The 17,062-nt window shown below is 39.3% G+C and overlaps 1 protein-coding gene across 3 annotated transcripts in view; it reads left to right on the top strand.

Annotated features, from left to right (window-relative positions):
- Window positions 1-17,062, top strand: part of LOC129732650 (klarsicht protein) — a 446,402-nt gene that overhangs the window by 388,027 nt on the left and 41,313 nt on the right. For 2 of the 3 annotated variants that reach the window (XR_008729309.1, XM_055693702.1), the window contains exons 5-8: window positions 3,481-3,957; window positions 4,027-4,146; window positions 4,214-5,266; window positions 14,430-14,723. Coding sequence is in view for 2 of the 3 variants with exons in the window: in XM_055693702.1 (XP_055549677.1) it covers window positions 3,481-3,957; window positions 4,027-4,146; window positions 4,214-5,266; window positions 14,430-14,723 (1,944 nt within the window). In the remaining variant the exon portion in view is untranslated. The remainder of the gene's footprint in view (window positions 1-3,480; window positions 3,958-4,026; window positions 4,147-4,213; window positions 5,267-14,429; window positions 14,724-17,062) is intronic. The other variant, XM_055693703.1, reaches the window with a different exon arrangement.

Here is a 17,062-nt window from a genome sequence, read left to right as displayed (position 1 = left end):
ACTTTGGTCGACATATTAATTTTATTTTTACATTTGTGGCATTTTAAACAAACAAATGACTGAAGATCCAATATATTCTCGTCTGGCATTTAAATTAGAAGAGAACGGTTAATTTTATCTGCATGCACTCTGAGTGTTAAACCTTGTTTGCACCGTTTAGTGTTTCATTCCTGTTCAATTCCTCATTTCCTCCAAATTAAAAAAAAATTAAATTTTAAAATTTTCAATGCACTTTATTCAGAATGTTGAAACGCCTTAATAAAGACGGTTGTAAATCTGACTTTGCGGGACCGGTTTGAACGCCATCTTCATGTCTGTCAGCACGAGAAAAATTTAGTTGTCCTCCAGCCGCATAGTTGCAATATGAAACACGCGACAGCGTAAACGAAAAAATAACAGAAGGGTTGTGTGCAACGCCCTTTTAGAAAATACTCAGTTTACAAAGTTAAATACGTGTACAAATTTTAATTCGAATTAAAAATTGTCTATATTCGACGATTGGTCATTTGGCATCAAAACGTACATAAAAATGTCAAATTCTGGATTTTCAACCCATGTATATTTTTTGATACAGTACCTACAATCATTGTCGCTTCTAGTTAGTAAAAATTATATGCATATAATGATAATGTTCGACGTTATCTTCAGAGCTGATATTTGAGTTATCTCTGAAGAATGTAGGTACTACAGTAAATGTTTTTAAATCCACTGTTTTATATAGCCAAACACTTCAGATAAGATTCGCGTCTACCATTTTTGTAAGTTACATTTTTGAATTCTAAGAAAATTAAAAATAATATTGAACATAATCGCCATATCGTGTGTAAATAAATAAATAGAACCCGTTATCAGATTCAAACCATAAAAATGTTGAAACGGTAATTTTCAACCTCAACAATGAGCCTAGTTCTGCCATTAACTACCACGGACCCAGAATAAAACGCTTCTTTGCCATGAAAGCATTTCATCGCAAGAACTATAATCATACCTTGTTACTAGTCATTCTAAATTGGGCACCTAAACACCTACCGTCACTCTCTTTTTTTCTGTTCCTTAAAAGCCAAGTCGTCGCTATGGCTAGGTGGTGAAACCATTTAGATGGCGAAGTGTGGCACATAATTCATGGAATGACAAATCATTTCTCTCTCTGGCGCACATTGTTGCGGAGAGATCTGTTCTGTTATTTTCATCGGATCCCGAAAGCAATAATTCAACCCACAGTTACCTCCCATAGTTCCCATATTAGGACGCGATATGTCATAAATTTTCAACTCATCAACAGACACAAAATACGACGCTAATGGTGGGGAGACATGATATGATAAATGTTTATGTTTTTATTTGGCATTTTTCAATCGCTTTTACCTTCATTAAGTTCATCATCGTTTGGCTTTGAAAGACATCCAGCGTTGCTGGCAAATGATCACCTCATTCGAGAGGTCTCCCGCCGTCTTTTTCGTATCAAATAAATATACAAATTCGAGTATTAGTCCATTCAATCGGTCGTAATCAGATGCAATGTAGAATCTCACCAATTGAATTAGGAACAGGCGTGTGGAAGTGGATAATTGGCCTTTGATTGCAGTGTCGTGCAGACGTATGGACGTACGAGTACAAGAAGAGGTTCCAGGTGGGGCGAAGTTCATTATACCGCGCCCAGACCGTGTCGTAAATTTGTGGAAGACGTTTCGAGGCAACGCTGTCGTAAGCGTTTACATTATCTATCACTCCAGGCTCAGAACGGGGGGACAAAAATTGGTCCAACGCGTTACGTCGGTTGGCCCCAATTGTGGAATAAAGAGCCGACTTTGGCCTCAATTTACGACAATGCGACCGCCAGAAGTGGGTGTTATTGTGAAATGTTTCGAGCATTTCGGCGGAAGGTGTGTATGTAACCTCTTTACCTGACAGAAAAGAATAACTTCTAATGTTCACATCAGAATCTCAACAGTTTAATAAAAACAAATAAGTAGAAGTGTGTCTAGACTCAAGAGATGTAAAATCTCGCTTGAACAAACTGATCAACATCCTACGCATCTCGTAAAAAAGTAACACGACTGTGAGGTCATCAACAAGAAAAAAAAAACACACGTAACACGACTCACGCGAAGAAGTGAATTTTTACGTTCATCTCTTCCTTGAACCTTGAGGCAAATTGTTTTGTAACAAGCGAATCAAATGCTTCTGGTTTAGGCCGGCAAAAAAGCCAATTAAAGGCTCACCTCGAATCAAAAGGTTCATCGTGTTCGCATCGCGAGTCGAATCGGAGTATGCGGTTCGCACTGGCGGCGTTGGAGGGCCTAAAAAGATCTCATTAAAAGGGCTGTTGTTGGGGGCAATGTGGTAACCCGAGGAGCGTACGAAGCTGCCGTTTGACGGACCGGTACCACTCGTGTCTCACGCCTTAAATAGATTTGTATTCTTCACGGCCTCTTTTTTGTGCAGGGGTGAAACTAAATCCGGAAGCAGCAGGGCTGCCTACGATGAGTTTGGAACCCTTAGGCAGCGTTTTTCCGCCAATTTGTGTGCCCCTTAAGGGCTGTAATTGGAAAGGGTTACGGCCAGTTTTTGATTTATCTAATTTCTGACCGAGAATGTGCGTCATTAGTGTGTCAGATGAGCGTCGAAGGTTTGCAGCAGTCAGTGAAATCACTAATTGTCAGTTTTATCCACGCTGTTTTAGCGTTAAAGTTTGAAGGAAATACTTTCAACGTCATCCTGTTGAAATTTTTTGTCGTAATGATGCTAGATTTTGGCTTTGGTGGCATTCCTTGGATTGCGTAATCGTTTTGTTTGGGAACCAACTGACCAACTAATGGAGAAATAATTACTTGACAAAACTCTGTTGGTTGCTTTCAAGCTTCAGCACAATATTTCGATTTTCTCTCATTGATTATAACTATGTTACCTATTTTAAACCAAAGTCTCACAGCGCCATAAATTGTGAGTCAGCAGTTTTGTGCAGTTCTACAGCTCACTACTTTATGGTGCCGCAAACTGTTATCGCAACTTATTGTTACTCATGCATGCTGGAGGCTAAGTCGAGGCTTGAAATCGGCTAGCCTTCTGGTCTGGCCCGAAAGGGTCACACATTATGATATGACGCATACACCGGCGCGTAGGTAGAGGCCTGGTTTGCCGTTTGCTGTTTTGCCTTTCCAACAGCACTATGTAAATAGAACAGATAACGCACTATCAGTAACGGCAAAAATGGCTCTCTTGAAGTGAGGTTTATTTAATGTGGTTGCTATAATTTAATTCCATTTATTGTTATACGATGATGACCTTCAATTTTTATTTCCTCAATAAGTCCTAGTTTTTATCACACTTAAAACTAATCATTGTTTCGAGACGACTGAAGAACACAAACACTAGCACAACCCTAACCTGTCAACAATAATCGAACCATAGAACCATTCACCGGCACTTCCTTCGATTGGTAACTAATCATGCTTTTCCATTCTATTTTGCCATTCGCAGGAAATCTACCGTGAAATCAAATCCAATTCGCGTGCCGTTGCTGCCTGTGTTCGTGCCTACGAGAAGAAATCGGCCAAGGCGGGCAAATTTTCCAGCAATATCTCCGGCGTCACGAGCGTAGCTTCGTCATCATCGTCGACGGCCACCCGAAGCAATAAGAACAATAGCAATAACCACAACAGCAGCAGCAGCACTGCCGGAGAGCTAACGGGACCCCCTTCCGGCTCTGGATCATTAACGCCAGAAGTTCCGGACAGCGCACAACCGGGCACATCGACGGCCCTATTCACGACAGCCGGTTACGAGCGGCCGGCCGACAGGAGTTTCCCAGAGGAGAAGTTGACTGCCGTCAAGCTCAGCGGAAAGGCGAAGGAAAACAGTATTGTCAAGGGACTTCAGCGGCGATATCTTTTGCTGTATTTGAAGGCATTCGAGTTTCAGCTGCTGCTCGAAGGACTATTGGATAACAAAACCTCGGTAAGTGATAGACATATAATCAATAAATTGGTTGAGTTCTGACTTTGCGCTTTCGTGTTCAATTTGCAGAGCTCGGATAACAACGCCAGTCTTTCGGACACCGACGAGGAGCCCGTCAATAAGCTAGCACGCCTCAGCAATTCCAAGTCGAAGTCACCCAGCTCACTGCAGAATGACTGCTTGAGTGGCGTAAGTTCTAGAAAATCAATACCACGTCATACGCTTATTAATTCAATGCTTTAATTCTCAATTGCAGGAAGAATGGGTTAAAGCCAAAAAGCTTTCAAACGCTGGTTTCGATGCCGATTCCGAGGGTAGCGACTGTGAAATTGTGCCTAAAATTATCACCTACAGCCACCACCACCACCAGCATAATCCCGGTAGTCCCACGACGACTACGACGGCCACCACCAACACGCCGTCGATGCCTCCGCCTTCCACTGCTAAACTGTATTCACCGGAAGCGGTCACTGCGAATCCTATGATGGAAACAGACATCGTCGAGCTGTCGACGAACGCGATTATAACCACCAGCACCAGCAGCACTGCGGCCAGCGAAACGACGAGTCCAGCCGCCGACCCCGCGAGTGGAAAACTGCTATGCGAGGATATAATCGACGGTATTATCCGCGAGGCAACCGCACAAGATCGAATTAACAACAACAACAGCAACAATAACGACAGCAGCGGTAATGATGCCACCAATCAGCAGCAGAGCAAATCATCCTCCCCGAAGCATTCGGGAAAACAAAAACGCACCAAAACCAACGATTTGTCTAAGTTCAACCGATCGACTAGGAAGTCGAAAAACTGTGCCACATTCTACTTTAAGCACTTGGACACCGACTCGGAGCTGAACAAGGACTCGAGCGAGCGGGCCAAAACGGACGAAAGCTCGAGCTCCTCCGAGGGCGACGAATGGGTGTACAACAATGGCGACGACGGTGCCAATCAGGAGGGCGAAAGCAGTCCGGACAGCGGGTCCGGATCTGGTTCCAACTCCGATCCGGCAACCAACGCAGCCGAAGTGATCCCGCTAGGGGATGAAGATGAGAAGGAAAATAAACCGGATGGCGGTGGGGGTGAAGATAAATCGATCTCCATCGTCAGCAACGCCAATCCGGCCAACGGTCAGAAGGAGATGAAGTCGAAGAAATGCTTGGACTTTTCGCAGGATGTTCCTGGTGTTGGGTTTAACCGGACTACGAGCGGTAGTCGGGCACTGATGATGACCTCGATCGGGAGCTTTGGCAAGAGCTCCGACTCGGTGGATAGTGGCGGCAAGAGTGGATCCCCGCTGGTTGCGAAGGTAGGTTTGTTTGCTAATTGGTAGTATTTAAGGCAGTGGGGTAGAACACAAACCGTGTGGATTTTATGTTGCAATTTCTTTCCATTATCAAGGATTTTTTCTTGAATTACCGCTGAAAAAAAATTTCAAACTCATGTAGACAAATATTGTCGGCCTTTATTTGAACTTGAAACGGTATTGAATCCACAAACGGCTGAATTCGAAACACCACTTCGAATTTTCAGAAGCACAAAACTTGGAAATAGATAATGTGTTTCCTGTAAAAATGCTATGTTATGCTTGCTTCACCGCAGCAAACGAAAACAGCGGTTCACATGTGACGCATCAACTATTACCGAGTCTTAAGCTTCTGAAAACACGAAGTAGTGGCTCGAAGTCGGCCATTTGTGGATTCAAAACCGTTTGGCTTTAATTGGCCCAAAAAATCGTCACTTCCTAATAGATAACCAATATAAACTTATAATCCTTCTCAACGTAGAAACTGTTGCGTCACTACTACGGAATCAGTTTAGGCTGGAATTACAATCAGAAATCGCGATTTTGATTTACTATAAAGTTCTCTATTTTTTCGATTCACTCCTCAGATTATATTTGTGGGTAGTCTCAACCCAAATGAAAAAAAAAAAAACATGAAAAATTCTTCTGATAAGGTATGACTTTTCAAATATATTTGATTCATTGAATATTTGGTCACACAAAATAGGACATACCTTCATCAAAAAACACGAAGAAATAATCTTGAGATATCATTTTGCAGCCAATTTATTGACCTTCAAAGGGAAAATACAAGAAAAAAAAATTCGTCTGAGCTTCGGCTAAATTCACGCACTTTTCATTTTATACCGCCTATCATCTTCTGCACAGTGAAACTGCCAACTTGATCCGCCATTTTCTTCCACCATCTGAAAAATAAATTCCTCGCAGCTCCCAGGACGAAAATTCTATATATCCAAGCGCCATATCTCGTGTTTTTAACGACCTAGAAAGTTATGTTCTTCGAATTTGTTAAGAAGGTCAAGGACTGGATGGTTGATTGTGTAGTACGGAATTCCCACGCTACGTAGCACTAGTGCGCTCGCAATTCTTGGTATTTTAACCTGAACTTATCTCGTGATTTTATTTCCTAGATACTTGCGGTCTACAGCAAACTTGTTGTTGATGGACAGCCTGATACAAAATTTTGCCTCTATGTGGCACTTTTGTAGATACAATGTTTCGTATTTCGACCTTAACGTATCTTACGATTCCGACTTCAAGGTGAAGGGTTTCTGGATGGTGTTTAGGTCAGTGGAGATTTTTACCGATACGTAACGCTAGTGTGCGCGCTATTCCTCGTATTTTGGCCTTAAGGTAAAACGTCGTTGAATCCAAAAATGGCCGACTTCGAGCCACCAGTTCGAATTTTCAAAGGCACACAACTCGGAAGTAGTTATTGCATTTCCTGTGAAAATTCTATTTTATGATTGCTGTGGTGATGCAAACAAAAAATAGCGTTTTCACAGTGAACGCATTGACTATTTCTGAGTGTTGTGCTTTTGAAAATTCGAAGTGGTGGATCGAAGTCGGCCATTTCTGGATTCAACGACGTTTCACCTCAACATACCTCAGGATTCCGATGTCCTGAAAGTTGAGGATTTCAACAAAGTTGTATAGAAGGTTAAGGATCCCTGGTTAGTGGACTGTTTAGTGCGAAATACTACCGCTACGTGGTGATTTCGACTTAGATTTCGACTCATTTAAATTTTACCTTACTCTTAGCGCTTGAATTCATGAAATAAATTAGGTAAAGAATTTTTAAAACTGCAAACTAGCACCACGATGCACAGTGGTGCCACTAAGGTTGCATATTCAATTTTAGGGTGTCCACGCAGAGAACAGACATTCATCTTATTTTCAAAGGATGCGTAAAACTTGAAACCGTCATTTCAAACTTAAATGGTAATGCTCCCGCTACATGGCGCTCGCGTCGCTTACAAACCTAGCACTTATATCGATAAAATATCGATTTGATAACATCCATCCAAATACTGGTTTTCATTTAAATACTATGTTCAGAAAATGTTTAGTATATAAAAACCCAATGAATTACAACAAGTTTTAGTTCGGAACTCGGCCGCTTGTGGCGCTGCAAAATTTAAGTTGATAGTGTTACACTTTAGATTAATGAAGTTTTTGGCAAAGTTGTAGATATTGTTCTCACAAAAAACATTGCTGAAGATTATTTTCTCTTAACTTTTTTTGGTTTGGAAATACATGGTGTATCGTATCAGACTAGTTCTTAAAATTCGATTTGTTTGATTATCTAAAAAAGTGTCGCATTTGGCAAGCAACAACGTTCAGTATATATTTGTGTATCATATACTTGTGAAACACACAACTCTGTAAAAAAAACACAAAATAAATAGCTTCTACCCAGATCAAAAATGAGCTCAAAATCGTATTTTTTTTTTTTCATTTGCTTTCCAAAAACTGCTTTCATTGACATACTATCTATATAAAAAACCTTAAAGAATGACTAAAATATTTACCTCGGGACTCCGCCGCTTGTGACATTGCAAACTGAAAAGTCTTGCACTTAAAGGAAATGGTATTTTCATAAAAGTTGTAAATAATATTATCACGAAAAACTTTGCCGAGGACACTTTTCTCCTATATCCTATTGTTTAGGAGATATAACGTTCTATATTAGACTTGTCCTTAAAATTGAATTTTATTAAATATCTATAAAACTTTAGCATATATATGTATTACATCCAAACACACAACTTCAACGAAGACAGAAAAATGATAACTTTTAAATAAACTAAGTTATTGCCAAAAAATATAAAAAATATGTCTTTTTAAATTGCATATCAGGCAATGATTATATTTAAAGGGACAAACGTTTTTATCAATTTCGTAGTGTTTATGGTAGTAGTTTTTTCAATGCTGATTCCGTCTACTAGTTATTGTTCAAATGTGATCTATGGATGTACAAAAAAATTAAGTTTTTTACATTTTTTGACAATAACTCGGTTTTGCTGTCTTTACTGTGTCTTCTACAAAGTTGTGTATTTCAACGTTGTGCAAATATATGCTGAACATAGTTGCCTTTCAAATGCTTCAGTTTTTTAGATATTCAAAAAAATCTAATTTTTAGGGCTAGTTTGATACGAAACGGTGTATCTCCAAAACAAGTAGGGTTGGAAGAAGGAAGTCTTCAGCAAAGTTTTCTGTGACAACATTATCTACAACTTTGGTGAAGATTTGCTGAAGATTTCTCTAGAGTGAAACTAAAAAGTTAGATTTTGGAACGCCACCAGCGGCAAAGATGCAAACTTTTATTTGTTGTCATTCTTCGAGGCTTTTTATAAACTAAATATCTTCTGAATATAATGTGTCAATAAAGCCAGTATTTGGAGAATAAATAAAAATAGTTCACGATTTTGAGCTTTCCTACTACTGTACGTTGTGGCAGAATTCGGAACTAAGCTATTAAGCCCACAATAGTTTTGGACCTTCTGATCAGCTTCCCTGAAGACCGCAGCTTTTTAAGTGGTTTAATTCTCGAGATAAATTTAGTTCAAAACTCAATAACTCAAAACTACTTGCACACTAGCGCCGCGTTGAAGTTGAGTTCCATTTCAAACTGCATACCAATTAGAAGCCCTTAATTAAGAGGTACAACGCCACTACGCTGAAGATAGGAATTTTTAAGGTAAATCTGGTTCACGAGATATAATAAGTGCAAAGTACTTAAAACTGTATGCTCACTAGTGCCACGTCGTGGCCCAATTCTCTAAACTTTGCGCCAACTAAAAGTTCTTAACGTCATGAATTACAAACCATACTGTCCTCCAACCTCATGTCCTTGACCTTCACAACAACTTTACTGAATACCATAACTCTCCAGGTTGTTGGAATCACTAGATAGAGTGACATAAATCTGCCCATTTTAGAAGATTAGGCATCATCATAATTCATGGCGAGTATCGGTATTACTAGCCCTGAAAAGAACCGTTCATTGGTGATGGAAGTGTGGTGTAGATCCTACCTGGCCATAGAATGAAGTGATAATTTGTTTCTCAATTCTTTGTGCTGTGTTCTTTATTCTGCTTCTGTCTAATGAATCGGCAAAATAATCTACTAAATTCTAACTTCAGTTTTGATGTAGGATTATGTCTTACTTTATCAGGGTGATATACTGTCGAAAGTGTAACGAAAATGTGCCTTCCCCTAATACATATTATATCATATACCAGTAAACGAATTTTGAATACCAATGTCCTTATTGACAGTATTATCGGGTTGTGATGATCATCAAACTACGATGCATCTGCAACGAATTTTATTTACAGATTCAATTTGATAAAAATGATCACCTGACTTTATTTCATACCCATGTATTAAGTGGCCCCGCCTTTTTTTCAAGTTATACCACTCTCTCAATTTCGTGAGATACAAAGACATTTTATACTGCATTCAAAACGTACGAAAAATGAATATCAGCTCGCCTAACGATGTTTTTTTCATACCCATGTTGTAAATGGCTCAAGCTTTTTTCAAGGGGCGTGATTCTTTTAACTTCCCACAGGTGTGAGTAAATTAGGCCAGGCTTGGAAAATAATATCAACAAAAGAAACATATATGAAACGATTTGTTTCATATTCATTATGGCATCGGCCTAAAAAAAGAAGAAATGCAGGAGTGAGGCTCCAATATCATCGATGACAGCAGCTCCGATCAGCAGGCTGTCAACAGCGCAGGCCAAACCAACAGGACTTTCTCAAAATGAACAAACTAGGTTGTCGTGTCCGCACGAACAAAATACATGCGTAAGAATGCGTTGTCGTGACACGAGATAGCTTCGTTTCCTTGTGTAAGCTTTAACTGTATTTGAGTTCTCATGAATAGCTTATTCATAATGCTGTTAGAGTAAAAAGGGAGAAGAGTCGTCAGTATTGTGTCGCACCGCAGTCATTTTCCGAAGCTTGATCTGGGCTAAATTTAGGATAGAACTACTTTGAATGGACCGCCCTGACGGAAAAATGTTTATTTTTATGATATTAATTGGAATTTACAAATGTTTCTCGTGATTCTGATGCACATTAGCCAGAAAAAGTGTTTCCTGATGGAAATTTTCTTAAAATCTCTCGAGTTCTCGCATAAATTGAGTTCATCTGACGGGTGGTCCATTAAAGGACATGGTCCATCCAAAGTGGTTTTACCCCATCAAAGACCTGCACTTTGAAAAAAAACTCTGTGAGCATAGCGTACAATTTTACGTTAACGCTATAGAATAGGTTATTGTAAATGTTTTCCAAAACCAACAATAAACACTCAAATTTAAAACTACCTATTGGTCTCAAAACACGGTAGTTTATTAAACCAGGTATTAGTTTATCGTTCGTTTATCTTTCATACGATGGTTAAATTATAATTCTCCAATGGGCTTGTGGACCAACCAATTCTCGAGAAACATTTCACAAAGGTCCTATCTGCTTTGATCGAACTTTTGATCGATCGTTTTCTTTAAACCGTCACAACTTAATGAACACGTTTCATGTCATATTCTTTGCACAACTTGATAGTGGAGAGTCCTATTTAGCGTTCTAGACACAAACCACGCTAAGAATAATTGCTAAAGCTAAACCATTAACTGAATGAAAAGTACCAGACAGCAAGTGTGCCCTATCTATATTTTCTCAGTTATAATTGGGTCCTAAAGCTATATCATTTGAAAAAGCCGCGTTTTCGGAGCGAAACGTGATTTTCAAAAAATATTCATCGTTTTCCTTCGATTTTTGAAATAAAAATGAAAAAACTGCTGGGCAGGTCTTAGTTGACGTTTCGCCCATGTACGGTATATGAGAGAACTGTCATTTAGGGCATTTCGAGCAGGTTTTTATTCTTCATTCAAAAATCGAAGGAAAGCGATAAACATTTTTCGAAAATCACGTTTCGCTCAGAAAATGGCACTCTTTCAGCTGATATATAAAAATCAGAAAACTGTTTAAAACTCTAGGAAATTGAAAAAGTCTATCTACGAGAGTTTCTTGCGCTCACTCTTCACAATACAGCTTTTCGATGTTGCGTATTTTGCTTTCTTCACTCAGTGTGTTGGAAACAAATGCGCGCAAAAAAATCTGCTCATCCCTTATTTTCAACATGCCTTAAAATTCTGTGCAAATTATGTTTGTCTCCTTATTACACACGATGAGTATGCTTAGGGGCCGTTCCTAAACCACGTGGTCATATTTTGATCACTTTTTAAACCCCCCGTGATCTTTCGTGGTCTTTTGGCCCCCTTCCTTTGCAACTTTAACCACGTGGTCTTTTCATTTGTCAAGTGCCAAAAATTCGCTTGAATTTTTTACATTTTTATTATTAAGCTTTCAGTACATTCTATTTTTCTAAAATGTAAAAGCTTCATTCTTGACTTGGTGGCAACAATAAATTATAAGTCAGGAAAGAAGATCACGTGGTCATTGTACTATGCTGTGTACTATTCTGTACACAAAAATTATAATCCATAGACGTCAAATACGGTCACTGCGGATTGACCTACGTCAACCTAACAAGTACCTCACGTCAACTTGAGACTTCTATTTTTAGTTTTTACCACTTCTTATTATTTCACAGTGTTTTTGAAAAGCTTCCATAATGATGTTTCATCGTTGATGTTTCTGAAACTGGTATTTTTCGATTTTTTTGAGATTGCTTGAGAACCAAACGGACCATGCCAAAAACTTCTATTAGAAAAATAAACATTGCAGTCTTCGTCCGTCAAGATACTCAAGAAAAAATGTTTAGAAAATCGTTAATTAATTTAACATTTTACATTCATTTCCTCACTTTGACTATGTGATTTGCGTTTTATGAGTTTAGAATTTTTAGAGCAGTTCATGTTCGAGAACCTGTGTATTAATGAAAATATGTCCTGCACTTTTTCGAAAACTTTTCCCTAGAATGTTTTAGATTCAGATTTTGCACGCATCCCTCTCATGGTAGCATAGAATACTTAATGTTTATTCAACCATTCCGAATAATAAAAGTGAAAGGATGGAATTTGTAGTTGTCGTCTGTGTTTGGAGAGTCAATGGCGTTAATAGCTACAGAAAGTAACATCATTCTTTTATTGTAAATGTTCACTCAAATTTTCACTTATTTTCACAAGTTAAAAAAAAAACATTTGCTGTTTGAGATAGAGTAAAATTCGTTTTTTATCTCGAACCTCTCAGGATTTAATGAAAGTTTGTAGATATGCTGTTTGCTAGACAAGATTACATGGTTCATTATCGACTAATTTAGTGTTGGAAAGTTATGGGTTACTTGGAAACTTATCTAAACTGTTTTCTTAGGTTTTGCTTGTTTTCAGCCTTTGCAAACACGGAATGTTGTGATCATGTATAATTTTTTCTCAATTCAAATGTTTTGGTTGAAATTACCGAAAAAGTGAATGTATTTCCGGTAAACGCAATTATTGAATATAAAAGTTTTCAATTTAATTCAATCTTTCATTTATAATATTATTGGCCGACCATTCTTTCTGTATTATGAACTCAACTGTTATTAACAGTAATTCAATAACCTACAAAAATCATTTAGAAAAGATTTAAAACTTCTTCGAACATTGATTTTACATTAAATCTAATAAAAATTACATGACGATGCTCAGTTGTGCGTCTCAAAGTAGCCCAGTGAAGTCATCAAACAGAAAGCACTGGAATTTAGAACCGAGAGCGTGAAATGGAAAACTACAACTAGTTCGGCTCGAAAATCGGTCACTGCTTTTCGTCAACTTCACGCTCGTTGTATTGAAATCAAACCGGTGGCCGGGCCGCCGGACGGAGGTGATGCGTATCGCGCGTATCGAATACCCACCAACTTTCGTAGTTCCCGCCGCCGGTGATATTATACCAGTTTAACACCAAGATTATCGGCTTCTTGAGTGTGACAGCTCTTGAACGTCGTGGAATAAACCGACGCTTTTTATGGTCCTCGTCTCGAGATGACGGAATATGACACCCGTACTTTGCGCTCAAGTGGAAAAAGCGGCTGTTGTTTTGTTTGGTTACTTTTTTTTTTGTTTCACTGGAAGGTTGACATCATCGCGAAATGCGATGCGTGTGACCGCCGTGGCCGCTGAGTTCAGCCTTTATCTCTCACAAACTCTTGGAACTTTAACTCTAAGTGACATTCAAGCGAGGGTCAAATTGTTGGTGTTGGTGCTGTGGGCGGTATAACTTTGGCCTCGAATCAATCATTTGCGCTATTTGCTAAAGCTTCAACCCGAGCCCTGCTGGGAACGTGCAATTAGTCGTGCTTTCCGTTGCTGCAAAATGAAATGTCGAACAGCGCAATTTCGCGTGATATTGCTTGCATGCCATATGTTGTACTTCGATATTATTAGCACTTTGGTTGCAAACGGTGTGTTATCTTATCTGCTGTTCAGTCAGCACACAAAGAGCTGTTCCGTCCCTCCACCCTTTTCGGTATATGGTAGTAAATCCGGGTGGAAAGTGCGGCCTATTGTGCCGTTACTTAGTAGTTACTGTAGGCTACGTGATCGTGGCAATTTGTCCAGAATTTTCTAAATCCATTGTTGTCTCGGATTGAACCACGACATTTCAGATAATTGGCATACCAATAATTCTTAACATGATATGGATTATGCTATCTCACATCAAGGGGTGCAATTAATTCAGCCCACAGTGGCGTTCCCCGTTCAACATAACACACACTAGAAGAGCGTAATTTATCTGGCGCTCGCGCCGGTCGGTCCCGTTCCGAGAGGCAAGCCGGGCTAAAAGTACCACTAGAGCGGCTCAGTCGCGGTTTAAAATTAACACGCTGAAGTAGTTGCAGTACTACCACCACGTTGAACCAGCTGATGGCGTTTTTGCACACAGCGCCGAAGTAGTGGATAATTGTCGTTTGTTAGTCGTCGACGCGCTCACGTCATCCCCGTCAGTCAGAGTCAGTGTTTGAGTTCATCTTTCAACCGGCGCAGACGTGACATTCAAATTTGACAAGCCCGGTAATTATAGGGGTTTATCTTATCGAGTATTTATTATTTTTTTGTTTCTGTCTTGTTTAAATCGTTTGCGTTTTCGCTTTTGATTCATATCTCATTTTTTTTTTTGTTTTATTTCCATTCATACTTACCATTCGCGGCGAGCAGCAATATGCGACGAGTTCGATTCAAAGGTTAGTGCTTCATGCCGAAACGCTAGTGCGGGACGAGATTTTCGCAAAGACACCCAAAACTGTTGTGAAAAATCCTCATTATCTACACCACAACCATCATCACCATCATCATCACCATCATCACCAGCAACAGCAGCACCACCAGCAGCAGCAACAACAGCAACATCGTTATCACGCTGCAACCGGCGGCAGTATTAGCGTCATCAGCAGTGCTGGCAATCGGAAGGTGGAGAAAGTGATGAGCAATCTCAAGATCAACCGGATCGAGGTGAGTGATTTTCACATTCATTGGATTTTTTTTTGCTTTGGTTTCGTGCTGCCGGATGACACAATTCGGTCGACCGGCGACGAACGCAGGAATGCTTTCCGCGCTAGAGTTAGATTTTCACTTTCTGTGGTGTTATCGAAGTTTTAACGGGTTGAGAACGGCATAACCTTTGTACTGTTTATATCGGACTTCAACGTAGATCATTTGGTTTGCGGTTGCATGGCTATAGTGTTGCGGTTTAACTGGTATTGGAAAATGCTTTACGGTAGCGTCTCGATCGTCTGTTAAATGTTTTGTTAGACTTGCCTATAGTTTTCTGGACCTAAATTCAATAATGTCAGAGATATCAGACGTAACACGGTTCTAAGTTTCTCCAATCTTTACTACCAATTAGCAAGAATACAAAAAGTATTTGATCCTGTTTCGAATGCATTTGCAAATTATATTTCTTCCATTCAAAATTTTTAGATTCAAAGTTTTCGCAGAATACACGTCTTGGTGATATTGTTGTGATTGATAGAGAATGTCTCTTCATACACTGTGTATAGCAACTTATTATATCTACGGCCTGTGGGTAGTCGAGACACTCATTTGTTGGTGTCCTTGTTTTTTACATGATTCTGAAAGATATCCAGAAACACACTCGTGATGAGTTTCCCGATCGTCGATTGAGCGGCAGAAATATTGCGGGAATAAGGAATTGTTACTTTAAACGCATAGGTGCATCCGAGAGTGATCGCAAATGATAAAGTCGAAACAAACTACTCCTCTTCAATAGTTATATGAATTATAGACCTTAATATTACGATAGACTATTCTGTAACAATATGTTTTCTTATAACTTCTATCCAAAAGCAAAAGTTTCGAAATGGCATCTGGGGTAAAGTTTTGGCTTCTGCGCATCTTCTCAAACACGGAAATATTCATATTGGGTGGTATTCGGCAATTTCGGGCTTTTTTCCAGAGAGCAGAAGTCGCCATCTTGGATTTCAAAATCGCTTGTGAAGCTATTGTCTGCCCTCTGGGTATCATCTCTATCATTTTAAGCTGTTTTCCATAAAAAGTGGTTGAAACATGTATTTCATTTGTGTTGGACCCTTCCCTCTCCTCTAAGAGTAAGGAGGGGTGTCCTATTATCATAAAAACATATCTTGTACTCTTAAATCCTCACATTCAGAATTTGGTTCCATTTACTTGATTAGGTCTGGTGTAATACAGAAATTTGTTTTTGTTTGTATGGGAGCCCTTCTATCCAGAGGAGGGAGGGGTATCAACTACCATGAACATATGTATTGCATTCTATAACCTCTTCATGTCAAATTTGATTCCATTTGCTTGATTCTTTCTTGAGTTATGCAGAAATTCATGTTTTTTTTTTGTATGGAACCCCTCCCTCCTAGAAAAAGAAGTGCTATCGAACTACACGCCAAAGTTGGACTGTGCGTAACCACATCAATATTGAGTCTTTCTAGAGCGTCTTTTGTACTGTACGGAACCAGTACAACGAATATGTGTTGTTCATAACGCATTTGGTGCTCTAGCGAATGTTCAATGTATTGGACGGCTCAAAATCAAAACACTTTCGAAGTATTAACCCGTGCTAGTTTTCATATGCATTCGGTTCCATGTTACTGGCAACAGCGTCAGTAAATTCTGTTGCAACAAGGTTCGCTATTGGCTGTTGCGCTTGCTGACTGTGATTAGGGATGCACGAGCCTCTGATACGCACCGACTCGCGAAAGTAACCAGCGGTTTTTTGAGCGCCCCAAAACTGATCGTTTGCCCAAAACCGAAGTCTACCGAAACACCACGATTTTGTGTATATTATACATATTCTGATTTCGATCTCGGTCAATGTATTCATTACTCTACTGTTGCGTTATCTTTTTGACACATTTGCTGTGCATAGCCAGAGCATTTAATGCAGGGGGGATCTACCTGTCAAACATCGTGTAACCAACATATTCGGCAATATACAGACAGCGTTGCATTGTAATTATATAGATTGACCATATATTTGACTGATTTGTCATTTTTTATTTATTTGGTTTTTCTGAATTGTTGACACTCATGACATATTGTTATATTTTTCAATGTTGTTGACATTTTTCAAGTATGAGAATTTAAGGAGTAAAACATATATGGCGACATCCATCGATTATTTAACGCAAAAAACCCAATTTTTGGATCCAATTTTGGATAAAAACACAAATTAGGGAAGTTGATTTTTGTCGTTTCTTGTATGCCGTAGTACATAAATTACGTAACGCTTAAAATCTAGATGTCAGACCCCCTCTCCCACTAAGTAACAATAAGTAACGTTCAATATGACCCATCTC

The sequence above is a fragment of the Wyeomyia smithii genome, chromosome 3, assembly GCF_029784165.1.
Source record: "Wyeomyia smithii strain HCP4-BCI-WySm-NY-G18 chromosome 3, ASM2978416v1, whole genome shotgun sequence".
Lineage (NCBI taxonomy): Eukaryota > Metazoa > Arthropoda > Insecta > Diptera > Culicidae > Wyeomyia > Wyeomyia smithii.
Note: the sequence above shows the minus strand (reverse complement) of the source record. Positions and strands in the feature narration are given on the sequence as shown.